General features: G+C 38.7%; 1 protein-coding gene across 1 annotated transcript; it reads right to left on the reverse strand.

Moving 5' to 3' along the window:
- Nucleotides 1-1,394: 1,394 nt before the first annotated feature.
- CFAP53 (cilia and flagella associated protein 53) lies at nt 1,395-25,172 on the reverse strand. The gene is made up of 8 exons (XM_016225084.2): nt 24,118-25,172; nt 19,266-19,495; nt 18,360-18,533; nt 11,226-11,529; nt 9,036-9,254; nt 5,784-6,000; nt 3,832-3,934; nt 1,395-1,623 (listed from the first exon to the last, which is right to left on the reverse strand). The coding sequence occupies exons 1-8, from the start codon at nt 24,340-24,342 to the stop codon at nt 1,395-1,397; spliced, it is 1,701 nt and encodes a 566-aa protein (XP_016080570.2). The 5' UTR covers nt 24,343-25,172.
- Between the last annotated feature and the right edge of the window lie 282 nt (nt 25,173-25,454).

Here is a 25,454-nt window from a genome sequence, read left to right on the forward strand (position 1 = left end):
TCTTAGAAGTTAAAATAATTATAAGAAAATTTTATGAACTACTTTATGTGTTTAAATTAGATAACTTAGATGAAGTGAACAAATTTCTAGAAAAACACAAATTGCCAAAATTGACTCAAGAACTATAACAGAATAGACCTATATTGGTAAAAATATTAAATTAGGAATAAAAATAATCTTCCTACAAAGAAAGTCTAGGTAGCATACCTGATCAGTTCTATCAAACATTTAAGCAAGAAATAATATCAATCCTTCCCAAACTCTCTTATAAAATAAAAGGGGAGGAAACACCTTTATATGGCCAATAGTATACCGATATCAAACCCAGACAAAGTCATCACAATAGGCCTAGTTCCAAGATATATAATAGACCAAGATCAACATAGTGGAGATATATATATGTGTGTATATATAATATATAATATATATACACACATATATATACACACACACACACACATATATATATGAAATACAGCAACATATAAAAAAAATATAAAGCATGACCAAATGGCATTTATCCTACATATGCAAAGTTAGTTTAGAACCTGCAAATAAATTAATGTAATACACCATATTATTAGAATAAAAACTAAAACCCAAAACTCTCAGAGAGCCTAGCAGACAATTTGCTTAAATAAATTTTAAATCTGCAGGGAGAATACCAATTGACCCCAAAAACATTTCTCTAAAAAGTCTACATCTCTAAAAACTGCTTTTGCAAATTGACACTTGAAAGCAAAGTATAAAAATGTTCATCCCTTTTGACTCAGAAATCCCACTCGAGGGAATTAATTGATCCTAAGGAAATAATTCAAATGAATAGTGTTGTTACAGTGTAATTTATAGTAGTAACAAATTTGAAACAAAGGCCAATGTTTAATAAATTATAGTACACTACACTTCAGTAGAGTGCTATGTAGCTATTATACTTTGGAAATATATGTGAAGCAATATGGCAGTGTTTACAATGCAAAAATGAGTTTTCATATGAACATCCCTGAGAGAGTTCCCTGGAAGGAAACTCAAAGAAGTGGAAATAATTAAAATGTTGAATGTTAGGAATATGAGCATGTTCACTTCTACCTTTTTTTAAAACCAGTAAATGTACATATTTTACAGCATGCTCAAGATTCCCAGGCCTAAATCCCCCACAAAACAGGGTTAGCATTTTAGGCAGTAGATGGGATAAAGTCAGCAAGGTGAGGAAAATAACTGATATGAAGTAGATCATTCAGATTTGTAAGTCTGTGAAATTTAAAAAAGGAACACAATTATGTATCATTATGCAAACTCAGAGAAAAAGGAAGTTTATCTGAGAATTCAAAGGAACATATAAGCATATTGTAGTTAAAAATATTAAAAGACTGAAAAAGAAACTGATGTTTATGGAACTATGGTGGAAGCTTAATAGGGCATGCCCTCCGCATGGGATGGACATTTTGCAGCTGCACTCGATGGGCGGACAGGAGCTCCTGGATCTTGTCCTGGTGAATCTTGTTTGCTGCTATCCCTGCTTCCAGCTCTTGGCGTTCCTCTTCCTTCTGTGCTTCCCGGGCCCGCTGTTGGTAGGATATTTGCATCTGAAGTTGCTTCTGGTGTTCCTGGGCTAAACCGGAGCGTCTACAGTATTAGAAATGTCAAAGTATAAAATTATAAAAGTAAGCGTTTGGATTTATTTAGGGCATTACAATTAAAATGTAATTGATGAAGTCAAATTAAAATTTGCATTAAAATTGGGGTGAGTGGGGAAGAAACATGTCAAATTCAATAATGTGTTCAATACATAATAATTAAGATAATTTTAGAACAAATATTGATTTTAGGGAGGAAAAATATCAAAATATTTACTGCCAAGTGGAGAGAGTCTTGGCCTCTTTCCATCCTCTCTCACTCCTCTCCAAGGCCTGGTAAAACTGGAAACAGGCTGGTCTGCCAGTTTCCCACTCTGCTGTCTATCAAAGGGCCAAGTCCCTACAGGGAAAGCCTGAAGTGGTATCATATTGCTGGTGACTAGGTGGGTAAGTTTGCTTCATTCTGTTCAGTATTAACTAGACAATTTCTTCCATAGACAAGCAACATTTTAAATATATAAGCCACATTTTAAATTTATACTGTGAGCCCTGGCCAATGTGGCTAAGTTGGTAGGAGCATTGTCCCATATACCAAAAGGTCTCGGGTTCAATTCCCGGTCAGGGCGCATGCCCAAGTTGCAGGTTCGGTGCCTGGTCCCCGGTCGGGGTGCATACAAGAGGCAACTGATCGATGTTTCTCCCTCCCTTTCTCTCTCTCTAAAAATCAGTGAGAACATATCCTCAGGTGAGATTTAAAATTTTTTAAATTTATACTGTGATTTTTTTATTGTGGTAAAAAACACATAACGTAAAATTTACCATCTTAACCATTTTTCAGTGTACAGTTTAGTAGTGTTAAGTATATTCACATTGTTGTGAAATAGATCTCCAGGACTTTTTCATCTCGCAGATCTGAAACTCTATACCCATCAAACAACTAAAACTCACCTTTTTCCCTCCCCCCCAGCCCCTGGTGACCACCATCCTATTTGCTGTCTCTATGAATTTAACTATTCTAGGTATCTCATATAAGTAGAATCACACCATGCTTTAGTCACTGGCTTATTTCACTTAGCATAATGTCCTCAAGGTTCATCCATGTTATAGTAGCATGTGTCAGAATGTCCTTCCTTTTTAAGGCATAATAATATTCCATTGTATACATATGTCACATTTTGTTCATCTATTCATCTGCTAACAGACATTTGGATTGTATCCACCTCTTGGCTATTGTGAATGGTGCTGCTATGAACATGGCCGTGCAAATATCGCTTCAAGGCCTTGCTTTTATTGTTTTGGACATATACCCAGAAGTGAGATTGCTGGGTCATATGTAGACAAAAAAGGAGTTCTATGGAAAGTAACCACATGGAGTGATCTGATCATAAATTCCTCAATGAGCAGGTCATGGTGGGTAGTCAAGGCCTAGGCACACAGGTCAAACACACTTTTGAAAATAAGTGTAACCACCCTCATAATCTTGTTAAATATCCTGTAATCCTTGCTGTCTCTCACCCTCAGGTAACCTTCCTTATCTTCTCTCCTTTATTCCAAATGCATGAAAGAAACTGTGAAACTATCATTCTCTGGAGCATTTGAGATATTGCTTCCGGCAACTGTCTCAGTTTGGGCTCAAATAAACTCTTAAATTCTCTACAGATTTGGACATTTCTTATGTCAATAATATGACAGTTCTATTATTAATTTTTTGAGGAAATTTCATACTGTTATCCATAGCGGTTGCACCGTTTTACAATCTATAAGCCACATTTTTAATATGGGATTAAGTATGCCTGGAAGTTGTGCGAACATCACAGAGTGCATTTATACAAACCTAGGTGGTGGTGTAGTCTATTATACACCTAGGCTATAAGCCTGGAGTTTGTGTATCCAAACATATCTAAAGAGAAAAGTTACAGTAAAAACACGGAATACAGTACGTTTCTCCTATTGGCAGCTCAGTAGGTCCATTTACACCTGCATCACACAAATATTTGAGTGAGCTATGCTACTCCATTAAGAGAGCTCTGACAACACTAGGTGATAGGAGTCTTCCAGCTGTTATAGTCTCATGGGACTACCATCACATACGCAGTCTGTTGTTGGCAGAAACACTACATAGCACATGACTGTATGGATGTCAAATAATGTCAGTAATGCAAGAATTACGGCACATGGTCCTCTATGTTCCAAATCTCCTTTTTTTGTTGCTGTTTTGTTTAGGTAGTAAATAATAATAAAGAAAACAAAATCATACCTTGCAAAATTCTCCTTCTCCTGACAGTTAAGCTCATTGAGGCCTTCGTGTATGTGTTCCTGTTCCAGAGCCCGCTCTTCCTGTTCTTTCGCTTTTCGTTGCACTATGAAAGATGAAAGTAATTTTTGCTGACTTTTCTCAGACAAGACTTGCTAACATCTTTCTGGGAATCAATGCCATATTATTTTTAGAAAGGCAGAGCTCAGAATCACTAGGCTAGATCTTAGATCAATAAGGTAGAAGTAGTCATCTCTGCTAAGGAAAGAACAGAGTTTAGGTTCATAAGTGCTGTGATCTACACAGGTTTTCTCTTAAAATTTTTTTTTGAGAGTCTACGATCAGCCTTTTTCAAACCAGATTACCATAGAACAGTTCTCACTGTTCTCTTCTTGAGGACAAATAGTTCTATTACCCTTTATGTTAATGAGAGATTTTATTTATTACAAAATAAATATTGAAAAAAGTCTTAGTATAAATTAAAAGCTTTTATAAATTAAATAAGATAAATTGAAGCATCCCTGTAGAAAAAAAATGACAAAGAAAACAAACAGAGTTCACATAAGAATAAATACAACCAGGCAATATATACCTGAAATGTACATATCTTCCCAGATCCACTTATAGGAAATTATCTTAAACAATCATATATAAGCCAAAAAAAACTTTACAGAGCTTTTAGGACAAATGTAATACAATCATCTGTCACTTAATCATGGTAACCTGCAATGCTAAAGTAGTGGTAAAAAGATTCAAAACAATCTGAAGGTCAAATAAATTATGGTTCATTTTAATAATGGATTTCTAGGCAGCATTACAAATCTTATAATTGAAGAAAAAATAACCTGGAAAATGTTTATAATAAGTGGAAAATCCAGGCTATAATACAATACATACAACATGACCCTTACTTGTGAGGGTTAATTATATACATAGTAAAAATATTGGAGGGAAAGACATGAAGTTGTGATTAGTAGCTATTCCTGAGTTGGTGGAATTATGGCTGATTTTGCGCCCTTGTCTATAAGTGGTCCCAAATACTTAAACTTTGTATGTTTTGTCAATATATTCTGAAACAATTATCATTGGTGAATACAGAAATATTTTTAGTTTATAAGCTTTCTTCTCATTTTCCTAAAACTCCATCTAATACTAACTCAACAATTTTCAACTGCTGTTGTAATATGTGGAGTAGAGAATTAATCGATGGAACCAAGATGAGCTTTCTCTTGCAAAGACAACTAGTGTGAAGCCCAACAGCACCCTAACAGTGAGTCTGTCCACCTACTGCCTCTCCGGTCCACTGGGCTGGACATGGAATGATGTGAATCTGAAGGTGTCAGTTCTACCCCTCTACAAATACTTTCTTTTGTAACCAAGCACTGTTTGAAGCTCAGGGAACACAATGGTGGGCTAAGACATGAGCGAGATGCAGTGAGAGCCCCGGAAAGAGGGTTTACTGTAGGTAGGGTGACACAGGGGGCCTCTCGAGGAGTGAGACATTTGAGCTGCCTTGAAGGATGTCCAGAATTTCTCAAGATCAAAAGCATCATAGGCAGAGAAAACTACCCAAGCGGTTTGCAGGTAGGGAGGCACCAAGGTGCCTGAAGGAAAGAGAGGGACAGGTAAAGGGGGGGGTGCATGTCTTTGCCCTGCCTTCTCACTCTCCTTGATAATCACTAAGGCACACAGGCCATTCAAAGGACATGCTGTTCCTTTAGCCTTGAGAATATCTCCCCTATGACTGCTCAGAGTCTGTGGGACATGAAGCTCTTCATCTCTTCATATTGTATGTGGTCACAATTAGTTAAGGTCTGCAAAGCAGGGATCTCACCTTAATCCTTTCTATATTCCTCATCGTAGTTTACACATAACACCTACTTACTAAATATTCTGGTTGTTACTTACACTGAATTAAGGCCCAACTGAAATATAGTTATAATTCATTTCCTTACGCTTTTCTTGAACTTGAAGCTTTCTTGTACACATGACCTCGTCCACGAGGCGTTTCCTTGCCTCCTTCTCAAGCCTCAGCTGCTTCTCCTTCTCCACCATCTTCTTTGCCTTCTCTTCCTCTAATAGCCGGTCCAGTTCTTTCTCCTGAGCATTTTCTTCCTCACGCCGCTGTGCCAAATACTGATAATACGTCTTCTGTTCTCTTACCATATCTTCCTACACAATATAAAAATTACCGCATGTTGTTAAAACATTAGGTGTGATGATACTGAGGATATTTTAAAACAATCTTTTAGAGCTACAGTTTCAATGTTTTAGAACTACTACTGAAATTTTATAGATGAAATGTTATATTGAAGGTTTACTTCAAAATGTTTAGGGGTGTGGGGGAATTGGGTAGGGGCATAGATGAAACAGGAATGGCCACTAGCTGATGGTTGTTGAAGCTAGGTAAGGGACACATGGGGTTCTCTGTGCTATTCTTTGTACCTCTTTGAAATGTTTTAAAATACATTGTTGAATAAGTTAATTCAACACTATACCAAAAAGTGTTTTTTAAAGCAGTTTCCAAATAATTTGTTATACAGCTTTATTTTCACTTATTTTAATTTAGGTAGATGAAATCTTAGCCTGGTAAATAAAATAAGTCACTAATATTAAGCATTGTCTCTGCCTAGAAGATGCGTCAGTCATCTGATACTTTATAACAGCAATTCTCAATCTTAGCTATCCTTTGAAATAACCTAAGGAGCTTTTCTTCTCCCCTCCCCTCCCCTCCCCTCCCCTCCCCTCCCCTCCCCTCCCCTCCCCTCCCCTCCCCTCCCCTTTTCTTTTCTTTTCTTTTCTTTTCTTCTCTTTTTTCTTTTTTCTTTTCTTTTCTTTTTTTTCTTCCCTTCTTTACTTGAGTTCTGGCTAAGAAAAATCACAGAGATAGAAGCTAGCCGTAGAAGAAATGGGCACAGGAAGCATGTTACAGAGGCAAAAGAAGGGCCCTTGGAGTTTTGGAGCTTATGAGAAAGAGAGAGACCAGGAAAATGTGCCGGAGGGGAAAGGGGATGAGAAAAGCACAGGTGAGGGGGGAGAAGGAAGAGAGAAGGGAGAAGGGAGAAGAGAGAGGGCACTCATGCTGCCAAGCCATGCCCACCTGGGGAGCTTTAAAAAGTACTAAGGACTGTTTCTCACCTCCAGAGATTTCTATCTAATGGATAGTTTTGTTTTATTTTGTTTTTAAATGTGTTTTTACTGATTTTAGAGAGAGAGAAAGGGTGAGGGATAGACAAATAGAAATATTGACAAGAGAGAAACATGGATCAGTTGCCTCCTGCGGTTCCCCTACTGGGGATAGAGTCCACAACCCAGGCATGTGCCCTGACTGGAATCAATCCAGTGACCTCTTGGCTTATGAGTCAACACTCAACCACTGAACCACACTGGCTGGGCTAATGGATAGTTTTTAAGTTCTCTAGGTGATTTTAATGTACAGCTAAGGTTGTGTACTGGGCTTTATAACAAAGACATTTCAGTTTACTTCTCCATATTTCATGGTTTTATATTTGTGCTGTTCCATCCAATCTCTGATCTGATCTCTTTTGAGAAAATCATAATCTGAGGTAGGACTAGCAAAGTGTGAGGGTGTAGCTGCACTATCACAAGGGCTTATATACATAGTTTCATTCTTACTTAGGAATAATTGAACAAGAGAAGAGCAAAACTTATACTCTTAAAACTAAGAAATGTTATTGAAATAAATTAAAGAAGACCTAAAATAATGAAAAGACATCCTATGTTCATGGATCAGTAGACAATATTGTTAAAATGGCAACTGTCCTCAAATTGGGCTAGAGATTCTAAACAATCTCCATCAAAATCCCATTGTCTTCTTTGCAGAAATCAATAAACTGATCCTAAATTCATATGGAAATGGAAGGGAGCCAGAATAGTCAAAACAATTTGAAAAAGAACAGTTATAGGATTCACATTTCCTGATTTCAAACTTACTACAAAGCTACAGTGAAGAAGACATATAAACATGTGACATAGCATAAGGATGCACATATAGATTAATGGCATAGAACTGAAAGTCCAGAAATAAACCCTCACATTTACTGTCAATTGATTTTTGACACAGGTGAAAGATATGGAGGAAATTTAAATGCATATTAGTTAGTGAACTAAGCCAATCTAAGAAGGCTATGTGGCCATGGTCAGGTAGCTCAGTTGGTTAGAGCATTGTCCCAATACACCAAGGTTTGATCCCCGGTCAGGGCACATAAAGAAACAACCAATGAATGCATAAATAAGTGGAACAACAAATTGATGTTTTTCTCTCTCTCTCTAAAAAAAAAAAAAAAAAAAGAAAAAAGTCAATAAAAAGGCTACCTTCTTTATGATTCCAACTATATGACATTCTGGAAAAGACAAAACTGTGGAGATAGTTTTAGCCCAGTGAAACTACTCTGTATGATACTGTCATGGTGGATACATGTCATTATACATTTGTCCAAACACATAGAATGCATAACACCAAGAGAGGACTTATGTAAACTATGGACTTTGGGTGATAATGATATCAATGTAGGTTAGTTAATTGTAACAAATGTACCACCCTGTGGGGCGGGGAGGGATGCTGATAATGGGGGAGGCTTTGTACTTGTGGGGGAAGGAGGCTATGAAAAATTTCTGTATCTTCTGCTCAATTTTGTAGTGAACCTAAACTGCTCTTAGAAATAGTCTACAAAAAAATAGTACTATAGGAAAAGTATGAAACCTTTAAGAGTTCAATACAGATTTCAAAGGAATAGACAGCTAAGTGAATACTGGGAATGCTTTTCTCTACTCCCCTTGCCTGACAAAACTTTACATATTCTTCAAAGTCCAACTCAAAACTTTAGCAGTGATGTCCTCCCCAACAACTTCCAGGCATACTTAATCCCTCCTCTTCCTGAGATCCCATCCTGCTATCACACTGCTAACACCATGTGATAGACTAGGAGTTCTCAAAATTCAGTGACCAATTGAATAACCTGGGGGAACTTGTTAAAACACAGATTTCTTGCCCCTGCCAGGATCTGGATTTATAGATTCTGATTCTGGAGACTGTGAATTTTTATTTCTAACATTCTCCCAGCTGATGCTTTTGCCACACTTAGTAGCACTGTTATGATTCATTCTGCATGTGGCTGACTCCTGCAAGATTGAGAGCTCGACATGGAATCTCATCTAGCATGTTAGACGCTGAATACATGTCTTACTTTTCTTTGCTTCTTTTTATCAGCCTCTTCCTTTAAGTCTTGCAGGGCCCTTTGCACGAGCTTCATGTTCAAGTCCTGCTCTTCTCTGTATTCCTGCTGAATGCGTTCTATCTTCTCTTGGAGGGCTTTTTGCAAAGTGGTCCTCATTTCCTGTTTTGTCTTCTGTTTCTTTAGCTTGTCCCGCTCATTCTCAAGTTTCACCTGAGCTTTGTCATCTTCCTAAGGTAGAAGAATAATGAAGATAATGCCTCAGTACAGTTGGACAAAACAAATTAATGCATTTCATACATACACCTGGATTCAGAGGAACTATAAGAAATAAAACTCGCCTTTTTATTGCCGAGTCAGCAGTAAGGTTTTGTGAAATTGCTCTACGTGTATTTATAAATAGTTGTCAAGTTCAAAATGCAGAAACATATAAAGAGCAATCATCTTTAAACCTAGTACCCATCACTCAGCACCACTCTCAACATTTCAGTGTACTGGCCTTCTAGACTTTACTCCTCTATGCACATCTACACATCTAGATTTGGGTACATTATTAAACAGCAATAGGAGTCCAAAAATGGAAATGTGCACATCAGCTAAATACACAAAACTAAATTTTTTTTTTTAATTCTCACCCAAGGATATTTTTGCCACAGCTTTTCAGAGAGAGTGGAAGGGAGAAAGAGAGAGAGGGGGAGAGAAACCTCGATGTGAGGGAGACACATTGATTGGTTGCCTCCCACATGCAAATCCTGACCAGGGCCAGGGATCGAGCCCGCAACAGAAGTACGTGCCCTTGGCCAGAATCGAACCCAGGACCCTTTAGTCAGAGGGCCGAAGTTCTAACCACTGAGCCAAACCAGTTAGGGCACAAAACTAAATTTTAAGCATTTTGTTCTTTAAATTCTCCCATTCTTCTCATTTTCTTAGCTATCAGGCTGGCTTGATTGCCTGGCCAATCAAGCTGTTTTAACTGGGGCACCACTGCAGTTGGGCATTGCGGGTTTGGTAGAAAATTTGGGTGCGGTATAACTGAGGCATTAGTCCTCCTGCCAGAGGCAGCTGAACTCTCCTGGAGAAACAAGCACTTGCCCAGCTGTGACAGAAGATGACACAGCAATAGTGAGGATGGGATACAAATCCCAATTTGACTTAACTGAGATTCATAACAGCCGTGATTACTGGTTTGTAAGAGGGGAGTTATATATATTAGACTTTTCCACTAATGCCATGAGCAGTAAATCCAGCTGAATTGTAAGGGTCAAATTTGATAAGTGAAAATACTCTGCAGTATCTAAGGAAAAGCGAAGGGTATCAAGGATGAAAGCCATACTTTTTTAAAGTAAGCTTGACCACATCAGAAGGGAGTAATCAGCCAAATCCAGACTATAAAATAGGAAGGGATGGGGTGGGGGGAAACTGTTCAAGATTAAGAGACCTAAAAGTAGTTTGCCATGTTTTGGTTTCGCTAGGATTGTTCTAATCTTACACCTATTGTGCCAATGTAATGAATTTATCACACCCCTTTCAATCTCAAGTGAATAATACATTGTTTCTAAAAGAGACTTATAACAACTATATTTGGATTCTGATTTAAATATCAAATAAGTTAGACAATGATGGTATAATTTTGATTCATTCACAACGGAGGCTATTGTGTTGGCTGTTGTCATTGTTTTATTTGACAATCTAAGGGAAAAGAAGTCAGCCCGGACTAAATAGTCAGGTGTTGCATGTTTTAAAAATTCTTGTGGCACACTGGTTGAAAATTGCTTCAGTAGGGGCAGCAATCTTGCTGGAACAAGATTATTGATGCTGGTGGCCAGAGGGCCATGGTAGCTGTTGTATAGCACTTCTTCAGAGGATTTAGAAACTGTCAATTTACATATCAAAGAACAGGGGATGTTGCCAAATAGTCACTAGCCTTCCACAGGACTGCCAAAGATAATCCCATTTCATCCCCCCAAAAAAGACCACTGCCTTTTGCCTCATTTTTCAGATAAAGAAATTGAGTCACCGTAGTGAACTTGCCCTATGCAATGGGATGGCACTATTAGCTGGGACTTGAAATCCAAGGCTCTGACCGTGTTGTCCTGTGAACCAGCCCAGGTCATTAGGCAAACTATACAGTAACAGGTCTGCAAACTGTGTCCTATACCCACTGAGTTGATCATCCCATGACAAGCATTTTAAAAGGCCCACCAAAAAGCGTGCCTCCTCTTCCTTCAGCTGCTGCGCTGCCTGCCTTTGCGCCTTGATTTCAGTGATCTGGGCATTCAGTCCCAGGCGTGTGTTCTCCATGAGCTCTTTCTGTCTGCTCGCCTCTTTTGCTTCTCGCTTTTCCTTGGCTAATCGGTCTTCCTCCCAGAGCTTGGAGAACATCTGCTCTTCTACCAGTTTTTGCCTTTTCAGCTCCTCATTAAATGCAATCTGTGCTTTACGCTCCTCGCACACCTTTTTCTGATGGGTAGAAAACAATTCAATACGGAGCTCCTCACAGCATTCCCTGAAGGGAGAATTTTAAAAAGACAAAACCATGTCTTTCATGAAACACTGCTCTATTTAGACACATATCTGTACAGTCAGATCCTAAAGTAGAAAAAGTAAAAGATCTGGATGTAGGCCATATGAGCAGAGAAAACATGTGAGGGAGCAGCAGGGAGGCAGGCACCATGATGTCACAGACAAAATATAGGCACTGGGTCAGACAGACCAGGCTTGAATCCTAGTTTTGACATTTCCTGTGTGACCTTCAAAAACCTGACCTCTCTGCCTGACCGGGCATAGCTCAGTGGTTGAGTGTCGACCTGGGATCCAGGCGATCGGGGTTTGATTCCCGGTCAGGGCACATGCCAGGGTTGCGGGCTAGGCAGATGATCAATGACTCTCTCATCATTGATGTTTCTATTTCTCTCTCTCTCCTTTCCTCTCTCTGAAATCAATAAAGATATTTTTTTTTTAAAAAAGGGTATTTAAAAAAAAAAAAAAAAAACTTGACCTCTCTGAGCCTGTTTTTTTTTATCTGTAAAATAAATGTCTTTTACAGTTTTGGTAAGGATCAGAGATAATGGATGTGAATGCCTTGCAAATAATAGGGGCTCAATAAATGGTAACTATGATTATTGCTGTGGAGGACATAGAGGAGAGGTGGGTCCCTGCAGTATTACAAGTGGATTAGGCTTTGGTAGGGAGAGACCCCACATGCACATCCAAGGAAAGACCCAAGGGCAGAGTCAGCATATCACGGTGAAGCTTCCCTGTTGCCCCTGGACTCCTGGCAGGGCACCTGTCCACTGAAGGGGTCTGGCCAGAGCTGCCTTTGCAACCTGGACTGATATTACCGCTCAAGAGGAGATGCTCTCTCCACAGGTGTTTAGGCCTCACCCTTTCTTTCAGCCTTGGTCATTCAAATTTCTTTAGAAGCTCTTCACTGAGCCTGTGACACTCAACAATGTCTACAGTTTAGAATTAGTTAGGGACATTTTAAAAATCCTATTCCTCCCTTCTTCCCTCCCCTACTCCAGGACCAGACCAGTTACATCAGAACATCTGCGGGTAGGACACAGGCCTCTGCAGCTTTCCAGAGCACCTCAGGAGGTTCTGGCTACAGCCAAGTTGCGAGAACCTCTGACTGAAGGCAGTGTTTATAAACATCATCGCCCTGGTTTCTAAATCAAATTCAGCACCAAGAAGCTGAAGTTTGAAAATGGGCTCAACAAAGAACTTTGGATGAAATGTTAATTGCTAAGACTGAAAGAAAGAATGAAGTCTAAACTCTCATGGCAAAAGTAGTCAATGCCTCTATTTTAATGATAATAATCATTGATAAGAAGGAAAACTTTCTGTCTGTGAGTGCTTTACATGGTACTTGCACACATAAAATCTTACTTCATCCTGACAAGTATCTTATAACTTAGATGTAGCAGCAAGAATTATCCCCATTTTAGAGTTAAAGCAATTGAAGCTCAGGGAGCCTAAGTGTCTCCCCAAGCCACAGAGCCAGTAGTAGTAATATTATTAGCAACACTTACTAACCTTTTTATTTGCCAGGCATTGTTCTAAGCACTTTGAATGTATGGACTCATAATCTTCATAACAACCGATGTTGCAGTGAACATTATTGCAAGTTCATTTTCATTATTATTATCTCCAATTTACAGATAAGAAAGAGTACGTACAGAGCAGTTAAGCATCATAGGTAAGCTCATACATTTCATATGTGGTAGAGCTGGGAGTGAAAACCTGTCAGGCTGGCCCTGGAGTTTAGGTTCTTTGGTACCTCATTGTAAGAGTCCATACATGTAAAGTGCTTAGAACAATGCCTGGACAGTAATCGACAGAGACAAAACTGCCCTCAAGTGTTCTGACCATGCACCCTAGGGTATTTGTTTAACAAAAATACCCCAAAACAAGCCCGGCCAGTGTGGCTCAGTCGTTGATCGTCAACCTATGAATCAGGAGGTCACGGTTCGATTCCTGGTCAGGGCCCAGGCCCAGGTTTCAGGCTCAATCTCCAGTAGAGGGAGCTGATCAATGACTCTCTCTCATCATTGATGTTTCTATCTCTTTCTCCCTTCCTCTCTCTGAAATAAATAAAAACATATTTAAAAAACAAAAACAAACCCAGAACAAAACAAAGCCAAAACTGTCTACCTTAATCTAGGGTCCAATCACTCATTGTGTATAAATATAGGGCACTTAAAAAGAAAATCACAATGACCCAAAAGCATGCTCCATAAAAGAAATACTGATAAATTGGATTTCATCAAAATTAAAATTTTTTTCTCTATGAAACACCCTGTTAAGAGAATGAAAAAACAAGCTACAGACTAGGAAAAAGTATTTCCAAACCACATATCCTACACAGAAGACTCATCCAGAATACATAAAGAACTCTCAAAACGTAATAGCTAATCCAATTAGAAAATGGGCAAAAGATATGAAGAGACATTTCACCAAAGGGAATGATATACAGATGCCAAATAAGCACATGAACAGTTGTTCAACATCACCAACCTTTAGGGAAATATATGAATGGCTCATTGAAATTCATTTGCTAGTGTCCCCTTTGTCCCTCACAGCATCTCCTCCAGCAGCCAATAGGGAGTGTCCAAGTCCTACCGAGGACAGGTGGTAAGGCTAAACTTCAGAAAGGCCAGAAAATCCAAGTCTAATCCTGTCTTGGTTACTACAAGCTTGAAAACCTAGTAAAATTATCTGTGGAACTCAAGTTACCCACCTTCAAGAAGAGGAATGGCAAGTCCCTTCCGGTCACATGCTTTACTGCTCTGGTTTTCTTCACTACCCTTCTTTAGCAGCATCCCAAGCCCTGAAACTTCCCATTCTCTTGAGTTTTAGCAGTTTAATTTACTTTGTTAGCAGGTATATCTGCAATTTGTATGCACTATTCACTGCAATAGCTTACTTCTCCTTTGGGCCTCTACTAGGAAGATGTAAGGCAGACTGTATGATTAATAGCAACTTCATAGCAGAGAGAGAGGACATGGCAAAAGCTTTGTCTCTGAACCATGTCTTGATCCCTCCACATGCTTGGTTTTGCTCCTTTCTCACATCTGTTGACCTTTGGATTTCTCACCAATTCAAATTTCTTGCACTGCGAAAATTGAACTCTTGTATTCCTTCTGTAGTCTACCATACTTTAAACTCAGAGTTTACATTTTATTTTATCTTGTACCAATCTGTTCCTATCTAGAGTAACACAATATACAACCTGTCCCACTCATACTTGGTGGCCTGATAGCCTAAGTGACATTCATTTTTGGTTAAGCCAGTCAATAATAATACCAATCCTTCTCAAACACTTCCAAAAAAACTGAATAAGAGAGAACACTTCCTAACTCATTTTACAAGGCCAGCATTACCCTGGCACCAAAGCCAGACATGGACGCTACAAAAAAAGAAAACCACAGGCCAGTATCTCTGATAAACACAGATGCAAAAATTCTCAATAAACTATTAGCAAACTGATAGCACATTAAAAGGCTCATACACCATGATCAAGTGGGATTCACCCCTGGGATTCAAGAATGATTCAACATATGCAAATCAATAAATGTGAATCACCACATTAACAGACTGAAGGATAAAATTATATGATCATCTAAACAGATGTAGAAAAGGCATTTGACACATTCATGATAAAAAAAACTTTCAACAAATTAGGCATAGAAGGAATGTAGCTCAATACAACAAGGCCATATATGGCAGGTCCACAGTGAACATTATGTTCAACAGTGGAAAGTTGAAGGCTTTTCCTCTAAAATCAGGAACAAGAATGTCCATGCTTGCCACATTTTCAACGTAGTACTGGAAGTTCTGTCTAGAGCAATTAGGCAAGGAAAATAAATAAAAGGCATCCAAAATGGAAAGCAAGAAGAGAAATTTTCTGTTTGCAGATGATATGATCTTATATATAGAAAATCCTAAAGACTCCAACAACAAAAACTGTTAGAAGTAATCAATGATTCAGTTAAGTTGCAGGATATGAAATCAACACACAAAAATCAGCTGCATTTCTATACACTAAAAACGAACTATCTGAAAGATAAATTTATAAAACAATCCCATTTGCAATAGCATCAAAATAATAACATACTTAGGAATAAATTTAACTGAAGGTTAAAGATCTGTACACTGAAAACTGTAAGACACTGGTGAAAAAAATGAAGATACAAATAAATGGAAATATATGCCTTTATCCTTGGATTGAAAGACTTAATATTGTTAAAATGTCTGTACTACCCAAAGTGATCTATAGATTCAAGGCAATCCTTATCAAAATGGCATTTTTCAAAGAAATAAAAAAACAATCCTAAAATTCAGATGAAACCTCAAAGGACCCCAAATAATCAAAACACTCTTAAGAAAGAAGAAAGCTGGAGGCTTATGGTGACAGAAGATTTGGCTTTGGGTGGTAGGCAAACAGAACAATATACAGATCTTGTATCATAGAAATCTACACCTGAAACCTATAATGATCCTATTAATAATACAATAAATTTAATTTTAAAAATTTAATTTAAAAAACCCTATATAACAAAGCTATAGTAATCAAAACAGTATGGTACTAAACTAAATACAGATAAATGGAACAGAATAGAAAGCCCAGAAATACACCCACACATTTATGGTCTACAAGAAGGCCAAAAACACACAATGGGAAAAGGACAGTTTCTTCAATAAATAATCTTGGGAAAACTGGATATCCACATGCAAAAAAATGAAATTGGACTCCTATATATACCATTTACAAAAACTAACTCAAAATGCCCATGTTGGTATGGCTCAGTTGGTTGGGCATCATCCTGTACAAAGGGCTACTGGTTTGATCTCAGTCAGGGTACATACCCAGGTTTCACACTCAATCACCAATAGGGGGTGTGCAGGAGGCAGCCACATCAATTTTTTCTCTCTCTCCCCCTCTCCCTTCCTCTCTCTAAAAATCAATTTAAAAAAATTAACTCAAAGTGGATTAAAGACTTAAACATAAGGCCTGAAACTGTGAAACACATAGAAGAAAATATAGGAGAAAAGCTCCTTGACGTTGATCTTGACAATGATTTTTTCAGATATGACACCAAAGGCACAAGCAACAAAAGTAAAAATGAGTGGGACTACAAACTTAAAAGCTTCTGGACAGCATAAGAAGCCATCAACAAAATGAAAAGGCAACCTACAGAATGGGAGAAAATATTTAAAAACCATCTATTAGATAAGGGGTTAATATGTAAAATACAGGGATGGGCAAAAGTAGGCTTACAGTTCTTATGAAAATATATATAAGAATAAATAATACAAGAATAAAGTCGTGTATCCACAACTGTAAACCTACCCACCCGTGTATATAAGGAATTTATACAACTGAATAGCAAAAAACCCAAAATAATCCAATTAAAAATTGAACAAAGGTCCTGAATAGAATTTTTTTTTCCAAGAAGACATACAAAGAGCCAACAAGTGATGAAAAGGTATTCAACATCACTAATCACCTAAAAAATGCCAATCAAAACCACAATGAGATATCACCTCACACTGGTTAGGATGGCTGTTATCAAAATGACAAGGGATCACAAATGTTGGCAATAGGAAAAAGGAAACTTATACACTGTTGGTGGGAATGTAATTTGGAACAACCATTATGAAAAACAGTATGGAGGCTTTTCAAAAAATTAAAAATAAGCCCTGGCTGGTGTGGCTCAGTTGGTTGAGCATAGTCCCATGCACCAAAGGGCTGAGGGTTCAATTCCCAGTCAGGGCACATGCCCAGGTTGTGAGCACTGTCCCCAGTAGGGGACATGCAGGAGGCAGCCAATCGATGTTTCTCTCTCACATCAATGTTTCTTTTGTCTCTCTCCTTCTCCCCTCCCCTCTTTCTAAAAATTAATAAAAACATATCAAAAATAAAAATAAAAATACCATATGATCCAGCAATTCCACTTCTGGGTATATATCCAAAGGAAAAAAATTAGTATCTCCACTCCCATGTTTACTGCAATATAATTCACAATGACCAAGATATGGAAATAACCTAAGTGTCCACTGATGTGTGAATGGATATATATGTATCATGGAATCTTTAAAAAAAATTTATTGATTGATTTTTAGAAAGACAGGGAGGGAGAGGGAGAAAGGGAGAGAGAGAAAGAGAGAGAAACATCGATTTGTTGTTCCACTTATTGATGCATTCATTGGTTGCTTCTTGTATTGTGTTGTGACTGGAGATTGGATCTGCAACCTTAGCATATTGGGACAATGCTCTAAACAACTGAGCTACTTGGCAAGGGCTATATGATGGATTATTAATCAGCATAAAAAAGAAAGAAATCCTGCCATTTGAGACAACATGAATAAACCTGGAGGACATTATATTAAGTGAAATAAACCAGACAGAGAAAAACAAATACTGTATGATCTCACTTAGCTGTGGAATCTAAAAAAAAATTTTTTTTAAGTTGATCATATAGAAACAGAGATTAGAATGCTGGTTCCCAGGGATGGGGGTAAGGGAAATGGAGAGAGATAAAGAACACAAACTTTCAGTTATAAGATGAATGAGTGAGTTCTGGGATCTACTGCACCATATGGTGACTATAGGTAGTAATACTGTATTGTATACTTGAAACTGGTTGAGAATAAACCATGTTAACACAAAACAAAACAAAAAACCATCAGTGCCTGCATAATACAACGATGTGTATACAATTACCAAAACTGCTGTCTATACACTCCCCTAAGGCTACACTTTACTGGAAATTAGCCTTCCTAAATCTTTTCTAATACACAGATTCTGCATGTGTGTTTTTCTGACATCATTACCTGAATTGCTGGTCTAGCTTTTCAGCCACAAAATCCTGTCTCTCTTTTTCTTTCTTCTCCTTTAATAATCTGGTTTTATCTTTCATTCTATCTTTTTTTTCCTCAACTGTTTCTTCTTTCAATTGCATTTCAGTAAAATACTCATTTTCTTCTGATGCTAAAAGTTCACGGAGCCTGAAACAAAATGACAAATAATAATAATAATAATAATAATTAAAACTGTGATAACCCACACACCATTTTACTAACTGATTTCTGTTTAATTTTATTTCAGAAGTAAATATTTAACCATAAATACGGTAAAAAGGAAAAGATCATTGCAGTCTTCCATAAAATAAAACTAGTTGTCATTTAAAGCAATAAAGAGACTGATCTGTGCCATATTTTATTTGATCACATACAGATGAGATATGCAATGCATATCTTCCACAAAAGAACAAATGAGCAGCCCAACCGCTGTTGCTCAGTGGTCAAACATCGACCTATGATCCAGGAGATTTCGGTTCGATTCCCAGTCAGAGCACATGCCTGGGTTGCGGTCTCAATACCCAGTAGGGCACAGCTGAAGGAGGCAGCTGATCAATGACTCTCATTGATATTGATGTTTCTATCTCTCTCTTTCCTTCTCCCTTTCTCTCTGAAATCAATAAAGACATTTTTTTAAAAAAGAAAAAATGAGATTTTAATTAAAGTAAAGTATAAAACAATTATTTTTTTGCAATCATGATAATGTAGGTAATTACAAGTAAAAATATAAATAAGCAATAGTTACTGATTTGGCAAGAATATGAATATCTTGACCATGATTTTTAGTATAAAATCCACTTGATTTTTTTGACTGGTCAGTCTCAGGTTGTCGTTTTAGGACTATTTCACAGTCTGGGTCATCAGGTTTGTGAGCCTTACTTATTTCGTCTTTCTTCAGTGTTGGTGATAAACCCTTGCATGGCATCCTTGGTTCTTGCTTTCACAAGGCTATCCACAAATTTGCGGTCATTATGCTGGTACCAGTCAGCTTTCAAGCGATCCCTCTCTACTGACTTAATGGAATCCAAAATAGCATGATGTTTCTGATGTTCACGTAAGATTCTTTCCAGTTTTTGCTCAGCCCTTTGGCCTTTGGGAGGCTTGGGTCTCTGAAAACAAATAACAACTATCACTTTTGATAGATCCAAAATCAATAGCATATTTTCAGTTATCATGACCTCCAACAATACTCATACTAAATAAAACTTGGTACTATATAAGTTTAAGTGGCTAAGGTGTAATTTGTTTGATTCTTTAAACCTATACCTAAGATGTCATCAAATTAGTCTCAAATATTTCTCAAGTGCTGTTTAAGTAAAAGTTCATGGAATTATAAAGTAAAATACTTGAATAGGACTCTAGAGATTATCTAGTCACATCAGAGATATTAAGTGATTTGCCCAAGGTGCTTCAAATAGTTACAGCAGACCTGGATAGAACAAGAATTAGAAGTCTTCCAACTCCTGACCTTGATCTTGCTACTCAGTATCCCACTGTTTTTCAGGAGCAGACAATATAGTTACCACCATCAAAATACTTTCAATTAAAAGAGACTACTATCTAGCCCTGGCCAGGTACCTCATGGTTAGAGCAACATCCCAATATGCTGAGGTTGCAGGTTTGATCTCCAGTCAGGAGCTATAGCAACCAAAGAATGCAAAAATAAATGAAACAATTCTCTTTCCCTCCCTCCCTCTCTCCCTTCCTCTCTCTCAAAAATCAATTTTTAAAATTTTATTAAAAGAGAGTACTGGCTACTATCTAAGTACAGTGGGCCCTTCAATAAAACAAGTTAGGGGCACCCACCCCCAGTCAAAAATCCACATATAACTTTTGACTCCCCCAAAACTTAAATTGTTCCTGGGTATCCACAGAGGATTGGTTCCAGGACCCACCCCTCCCATACCAAAATCTTTAAATGCTAGTCCCCTATAAAAAATGTAAAAAATAGCCCGGCCGGGCGTGGCTCAGCAGTTAAGCGTTGACCTAGGATCCAAGCGATCAGGGTTCGATTCCCAGTCAGGGTACATGCCCGGGTTGCGGGCTGCAGCCAATCAATGACTCTCTCATCATTGATGTTTCTAGCTCTCTCTCTCCCTCTCCTTCCCTCTCTCTGAAATCAATAAAGATATATTTAAAAATATACATATATATAAAATAAGGTAGATCAATGCATACAGTCAGCTCTTTGCATCTCTGGACTCCCAATATGAATCAAAAATAGTACAGGTATTTATTGAAAAAAAATCCATGTATGAGTGGACCTACAGTTCAAATCCATGTTGTTCAAGGGTCAACTGTATATAGGATGTATATAAAATGAGTTGTGAGAAAGAAGAAAAGAAGAAAAGAAGAAAGGGAGGGAGAGAGGAGGAAAGGAAGGAAAAGTAAAACAGGAAAGCAAAACTGGTGGTAGAACTTTATTTCTATTTCTATTGTGCCCAGAAGTTTAATGCAAGGGCTGTGCTCCTGACATTTTGGGTAACTTGAATTTCTGTAAATATGTTCACTTTACAAACATCCACTAAAAAGTTGGAAATGCATGCACCATTTTGAATACATATTAATACATTTAATAAAATCACATGGACTATATATTTTTCAATTCTGTATTCCTAGCATTGAACATAATGCCTACCGCTGTCAGGTTCTCAATATGAAGGAAAGACAGAAAGAAAAGACAATGTTTCTGGGTAGGCTTGATAACAATTTCCGCTCCTTCTAGGGCCACCATTAAATCCATGGTCTTGAGCTTTGTATTTCCAGCCAGTTTTATCAAATCAACCTTATGTGAATCATGAGAATCTGGGGTGCTGATTCACAGTAACAAAACTCTTAACTCATATGGCAGAGTCAACCTGATCATTTACACTTAGAACATCATTGTCAGAATTACCAAAATATAGGGTTGAGTCTTGGTAAAAGAGTCTCCTGGAGGAAGAAAATCAACATCTGGAGACAGCTTGATGAAAAGATCAAGGGTTCAGGGTACACATAAGGTGCTACCTAGATTTAGCTGAACAAGATAAGGCAGGGCTGAGATGAGTTGGAGACAGAACATGATACTGGGGGGTTATAACACGGGAAGTAGCTAATCCATATCAGAATTATTTAGAGTCTGGAGCCAGTTAACAAATTACTGTTCCCTAATATATAAGGCATTTTGCAAAAGCAGATTCAGTGACAACAAAACAGAGCAGGGTCAAGACTGCACCTTGGACAGGATACACATAGGAAGTCAAGTTCCCAGAAGACATACATACGGGCTAAGAACAGGAACCAAGCACCAAGGTCATCAGGAATCAATTGAGTTATCCGGGCAAGAATCAGGCTCTGAGGTACATTTTGACTGAAGAGGGGAATGGGGTTAGAGGGTGGTGAGAAGAAGCCTGAGCAGTAGCCAGGGGGTCAGGAAGTCCTTTAAGGCTTGGGGCATCCTATGCAGGACTCTGGAGTCAGGAAGGACCTATTGTCTGGGTGAATAAGGTATGACCTGGAGTTCTCTAACAAGATGATGCCAATCCATGAACAGTCTTGTCATTAGTTAAAACTGGCACTGTTTAACAGAAATACAAGCTGCATTTAAAAAAGTAGAAAGAGGCCCAGCCAGTGTGGCTCAATGGTGTCAACCCATGAACCAGGAGATCAGGGTTCAATCCCCAGTAGGGGGCGTGCAGGAAGCAGCCGATCAATGACTCTCTCATCATTGATGTTTCTATCTCTCTCCCTCTCTCTTCCTCTCTCTGAAATCAATAAAAAAATAAAAACAAACAAATAAATAAATAAATAAATAAATATTTTTTAAAAAAAGATTTTTTATAAAAGTAAAAAGACACTTGAAACTAATACAAAATAATATTGAATGTAAACTATAATTGAAAAAATAAAATTAAAATTAAAAAGTAAAAAGAAACAAGGGAAATTAATTTTAATAGTATATTTTTATTTAACCAATATATCCAAAATATTATCATCTCAACATGTGACTATAGGCATATTTCAAGTGTTCAAAAGCCATGTGTGCACATTGGGTTCTAAACCATGCTAAAGGCAGGAGAACACAGAATTTTGTAACTACCTTGTATTTTCAAGGTCACTGAAGGCTTTTGTTACTGTAACATCTCACATTATAGTTTCTAGCATTACAGTTTACAGCTTAAAGAACAATGTCTTATATCCTAGGTTTGATTCTGGCCTCTACCTCTCTACCCGTGATCAAAATAAATGTCCTCCTAAAAAACTATTTTGAGAAGTAAATAACTGGATTCCTAGGAGGCACTCACCAAATAGTGGCTCATTTCGCTTTTCCATTACTTCAGACATTACATCTCTTATTGCTTTTTTCTGATGGAGTTGTTTAGCATCCAAGTCTCAGCTCTGATGGCTTTTACTCTTCTCCCTCCACAACTCTGCAATCTCTAACATCCACATTTCTTATCACACTCTGACATCTGAGATGCACCGACTCTCATCATTTCCTTTTTATTTTTCTATAAGCTCAAAGCATTAAATATGTTTGCTTCTTTGGTTTGGTGATAATTTGGTGGAACAGAAATCCTTACTGGTTCCCAGCAAAAGTAATGGCACATGACCAATGGGCACCAGGCCCTGAGTTCCGTGTTCTGATATCAAACCCAAAGTAGGTAAGTTTCTGTCCCTCATGAAGTATCTGTAATTATTTACCTTGAACCCTACAGTCTGCAAAAACTCAGTGTACTGACTTCCAGACCAAATCCTATAGTCCTTGGACTTAGAAAAAAGGGAACAGGTCTATAAATTGACTGATAATTGCTATGTGCACCATGGAACATAAAACTGTATCATTCATTATCCCTGATCTTTCTTTCATAAAGTGTCATCACAGACTATAGCATATCATTATCTACTGTTAACCTTTAATGATTTTATGAATGAGCAAGTTGTTTCTGCTATTAGGTAATAAGCAACTTGAAGGCAAGGATCAGACTTCTATTGAAGGGTAAACCTCCCAGGGTCATTGTATTCACACCTGTATCTCCCACAGTGCTGTGCATGCAGCAGGATCCTTATAACTGCCTAATTACACATGGAAGTTTTCAAGCCTGTTAAAATACCAGTGCATGCACCAAGTGCCTGGGGTTCTGAGAAGCAGCCATCAAATTCTGCAGCAGGCAGCATTCCCCCAGCTTCCTATGACCACCCCAGCCTTCCAGGCAACAAACTGTCCTATTACCATTTGGGCCTGCAGGGACACTTCTGTTACAGTTGAGTTCACACAGGAAGGGCTCTATAACCACTCACAAACCCTCACAGCCCAACACCCCTTCCACAGACAATTCTCCTAGGGGTGTAGGACCAGACCAAGATCACACAGCCAAATCACCGCCAGCCTAGACCTGATTTCCTGCTGCCTGGCCCACCGCCCTTCCCGTGACACGCACTCCACACATTTCAAGGGACAACCTCCTTCTGGTGTCTTGGAGGCTGGAAACCCTCAAGATCCCAACTAGTGATTCGCCAAATACAGAATCTAAATATCGTAACTGACGCGGGGTGGGGGTGGGGGAGTATGGGAGTTGGAAGGGACGGCATACGGAAGAGAAATTATCCTTCCTTTCAAAATTCAACCCCGTCGTATCCGGCACCTGTTCCCCTTGAGGGAGCCCCAGCTAGAGGCCAGGTTGGGCTCAGCTAGGCTAGAGTGCGCGAGGATGCAGAAAGCGGTAGAGGCCCGCACACATCCCGTGCTTACCACAATCACCACTTTGGGAGTGGGGCCCTTAACCTCCCGCTGTACGATGCCAAACCGCTGGCTGTACATTTTCGAGTCCCCTCGGGATGGGGGCGGCGTCCGCCCCGTTTCCCTAACGGTGGAGACCTGCAGAACCAGCTTCCCAGACCCGGATGTCTGGTTGCCATGGTGAGCCTCGCGGGGCAACAGGCAGGTGGGTAGGACGGAAGTTGGTCTCGTCACCATGGTGACCGCAGACGCCGGCACCCGGGACTTCCTCTGGGAGCGGAGGAGCTGAGTCTGCGCGGACCTCACCACGCCCTGGTCAGGTCTCCTGCGGACCTCGCCCTCTTCCTCTAGGGTTCATCAGAACAGCAGAAAAAAGCATCCTTTACCCGAAGTGAAGTCGAAGATATAATAACATTCCATTTGGCCTTGGCTATTTATATCCTGTAATCAGTCTAAAAGCACGAGAAAGGTTAGTGGGCATTTTGTGGGAAGGTTATTAAATTTTGTGGCCACCCCTAGGTTAATCTTGGTAATGTAAATCATCACAAGTCCACCTTTTGTATTTTTGTAGTTCTTTACAGTAATTTGCAAGGTATTTTCACACGTAAAATGTTTGAGCCTCACAAATATCTCATAGGTTAATGGAACAGCAGGTATTGTCCTCATTTTACAGTAAAGACAAGGCTGAGAGAGCCTGCCTTGTCAGCCTACCCAACCAGTGATGATAAACCTATTAATAAAATCTTATTGCACTGGGGAGAAACCAGGCTTTAGACTTAGGGTACTCTGGGGTGGGGGGGTGCAGACCAGTTGGGCTGGCAGTGCAATGATATGAATGGCTGGGCACAATAAAAACCAAGAGTCTGAGTCAAGGGTCACATTGGACCAAAGTCAGGATGTGTGGATCAGAAGTGCAGGTAATCAGGCCCTGAGAATCCGGATCCCAGGGAAGCTGGGAGGGGCCCTCTGCACAGGTGGAGACCACTATTGTATTTCCAGCCAAAAGCAAGGTGGTAGTTAATATCTTAAAGCCAATTAAGAATTACACTTTGCTACTCTCATTCTAAAGTGGGGGCGAACATAGAACACTAGAATACATAGAGCACAGAAAAAAATCAGTGCCTAGTCAGTCACTGTCATGTAACAATAACGAAAGCACAACTATTGTGCATACCATCTTAAGGCCACAATTTACTGTAAATTAACATTCCTTAATCATTTGTAATCCACCCACTTCGGATTTTGTATATGGTACGTTTCTAGATTTGGATTCCATTTCCTGAATTGCTGGTTCAGCTTTTCAGCCACAAAATAATGTTTCTTCTTTTTAAATTAATCTTTTAAAATAA

The sequence above is a fragment of the Miniopterus natalensis genome, chromosome 7 (genome assembly GCF_054644295.1).
Source record: "Miniopterus natalensis isolate mMinNat1 chromosome 7, mMinNat1.hap1, whole genome shotgun sequence".
NCBI classification, from domain to species: Eukaryota; Metazoa; Chordata; class Mammalia; order Chiroptera; family Miniopteridae; genus Miniopterus; species Miniopterus natalensis.

What these genes read in the sequence shown, in the direction of transcription:
- CFAP53 (XM_016225084.2), bottom strand. Translation starts at nt 24,342, where the DNA reads ATGGTGACGAGACCAACTTCCGTCCTACCCACCTGCCTGTTGCCCCGC. An exon ending in ATAAAAAGAAGCAAAGAAAA is followed by an intron (nt 6,001 to 9,035) that starts GTAAGACATGTA and finishes TATATTGTGTAG; the next exon opens with GAAGATATGGTAAGAGAACA. An exon ending in GCTTCAAGTTCAAGAAAAGC is followed by an intron (nt 3,935 to 5,783) that starts GTAAGGAAATGA and finishes CATCTTTCATAG; the next exon opens with TGCAACGAAAAGCGAAAGAA.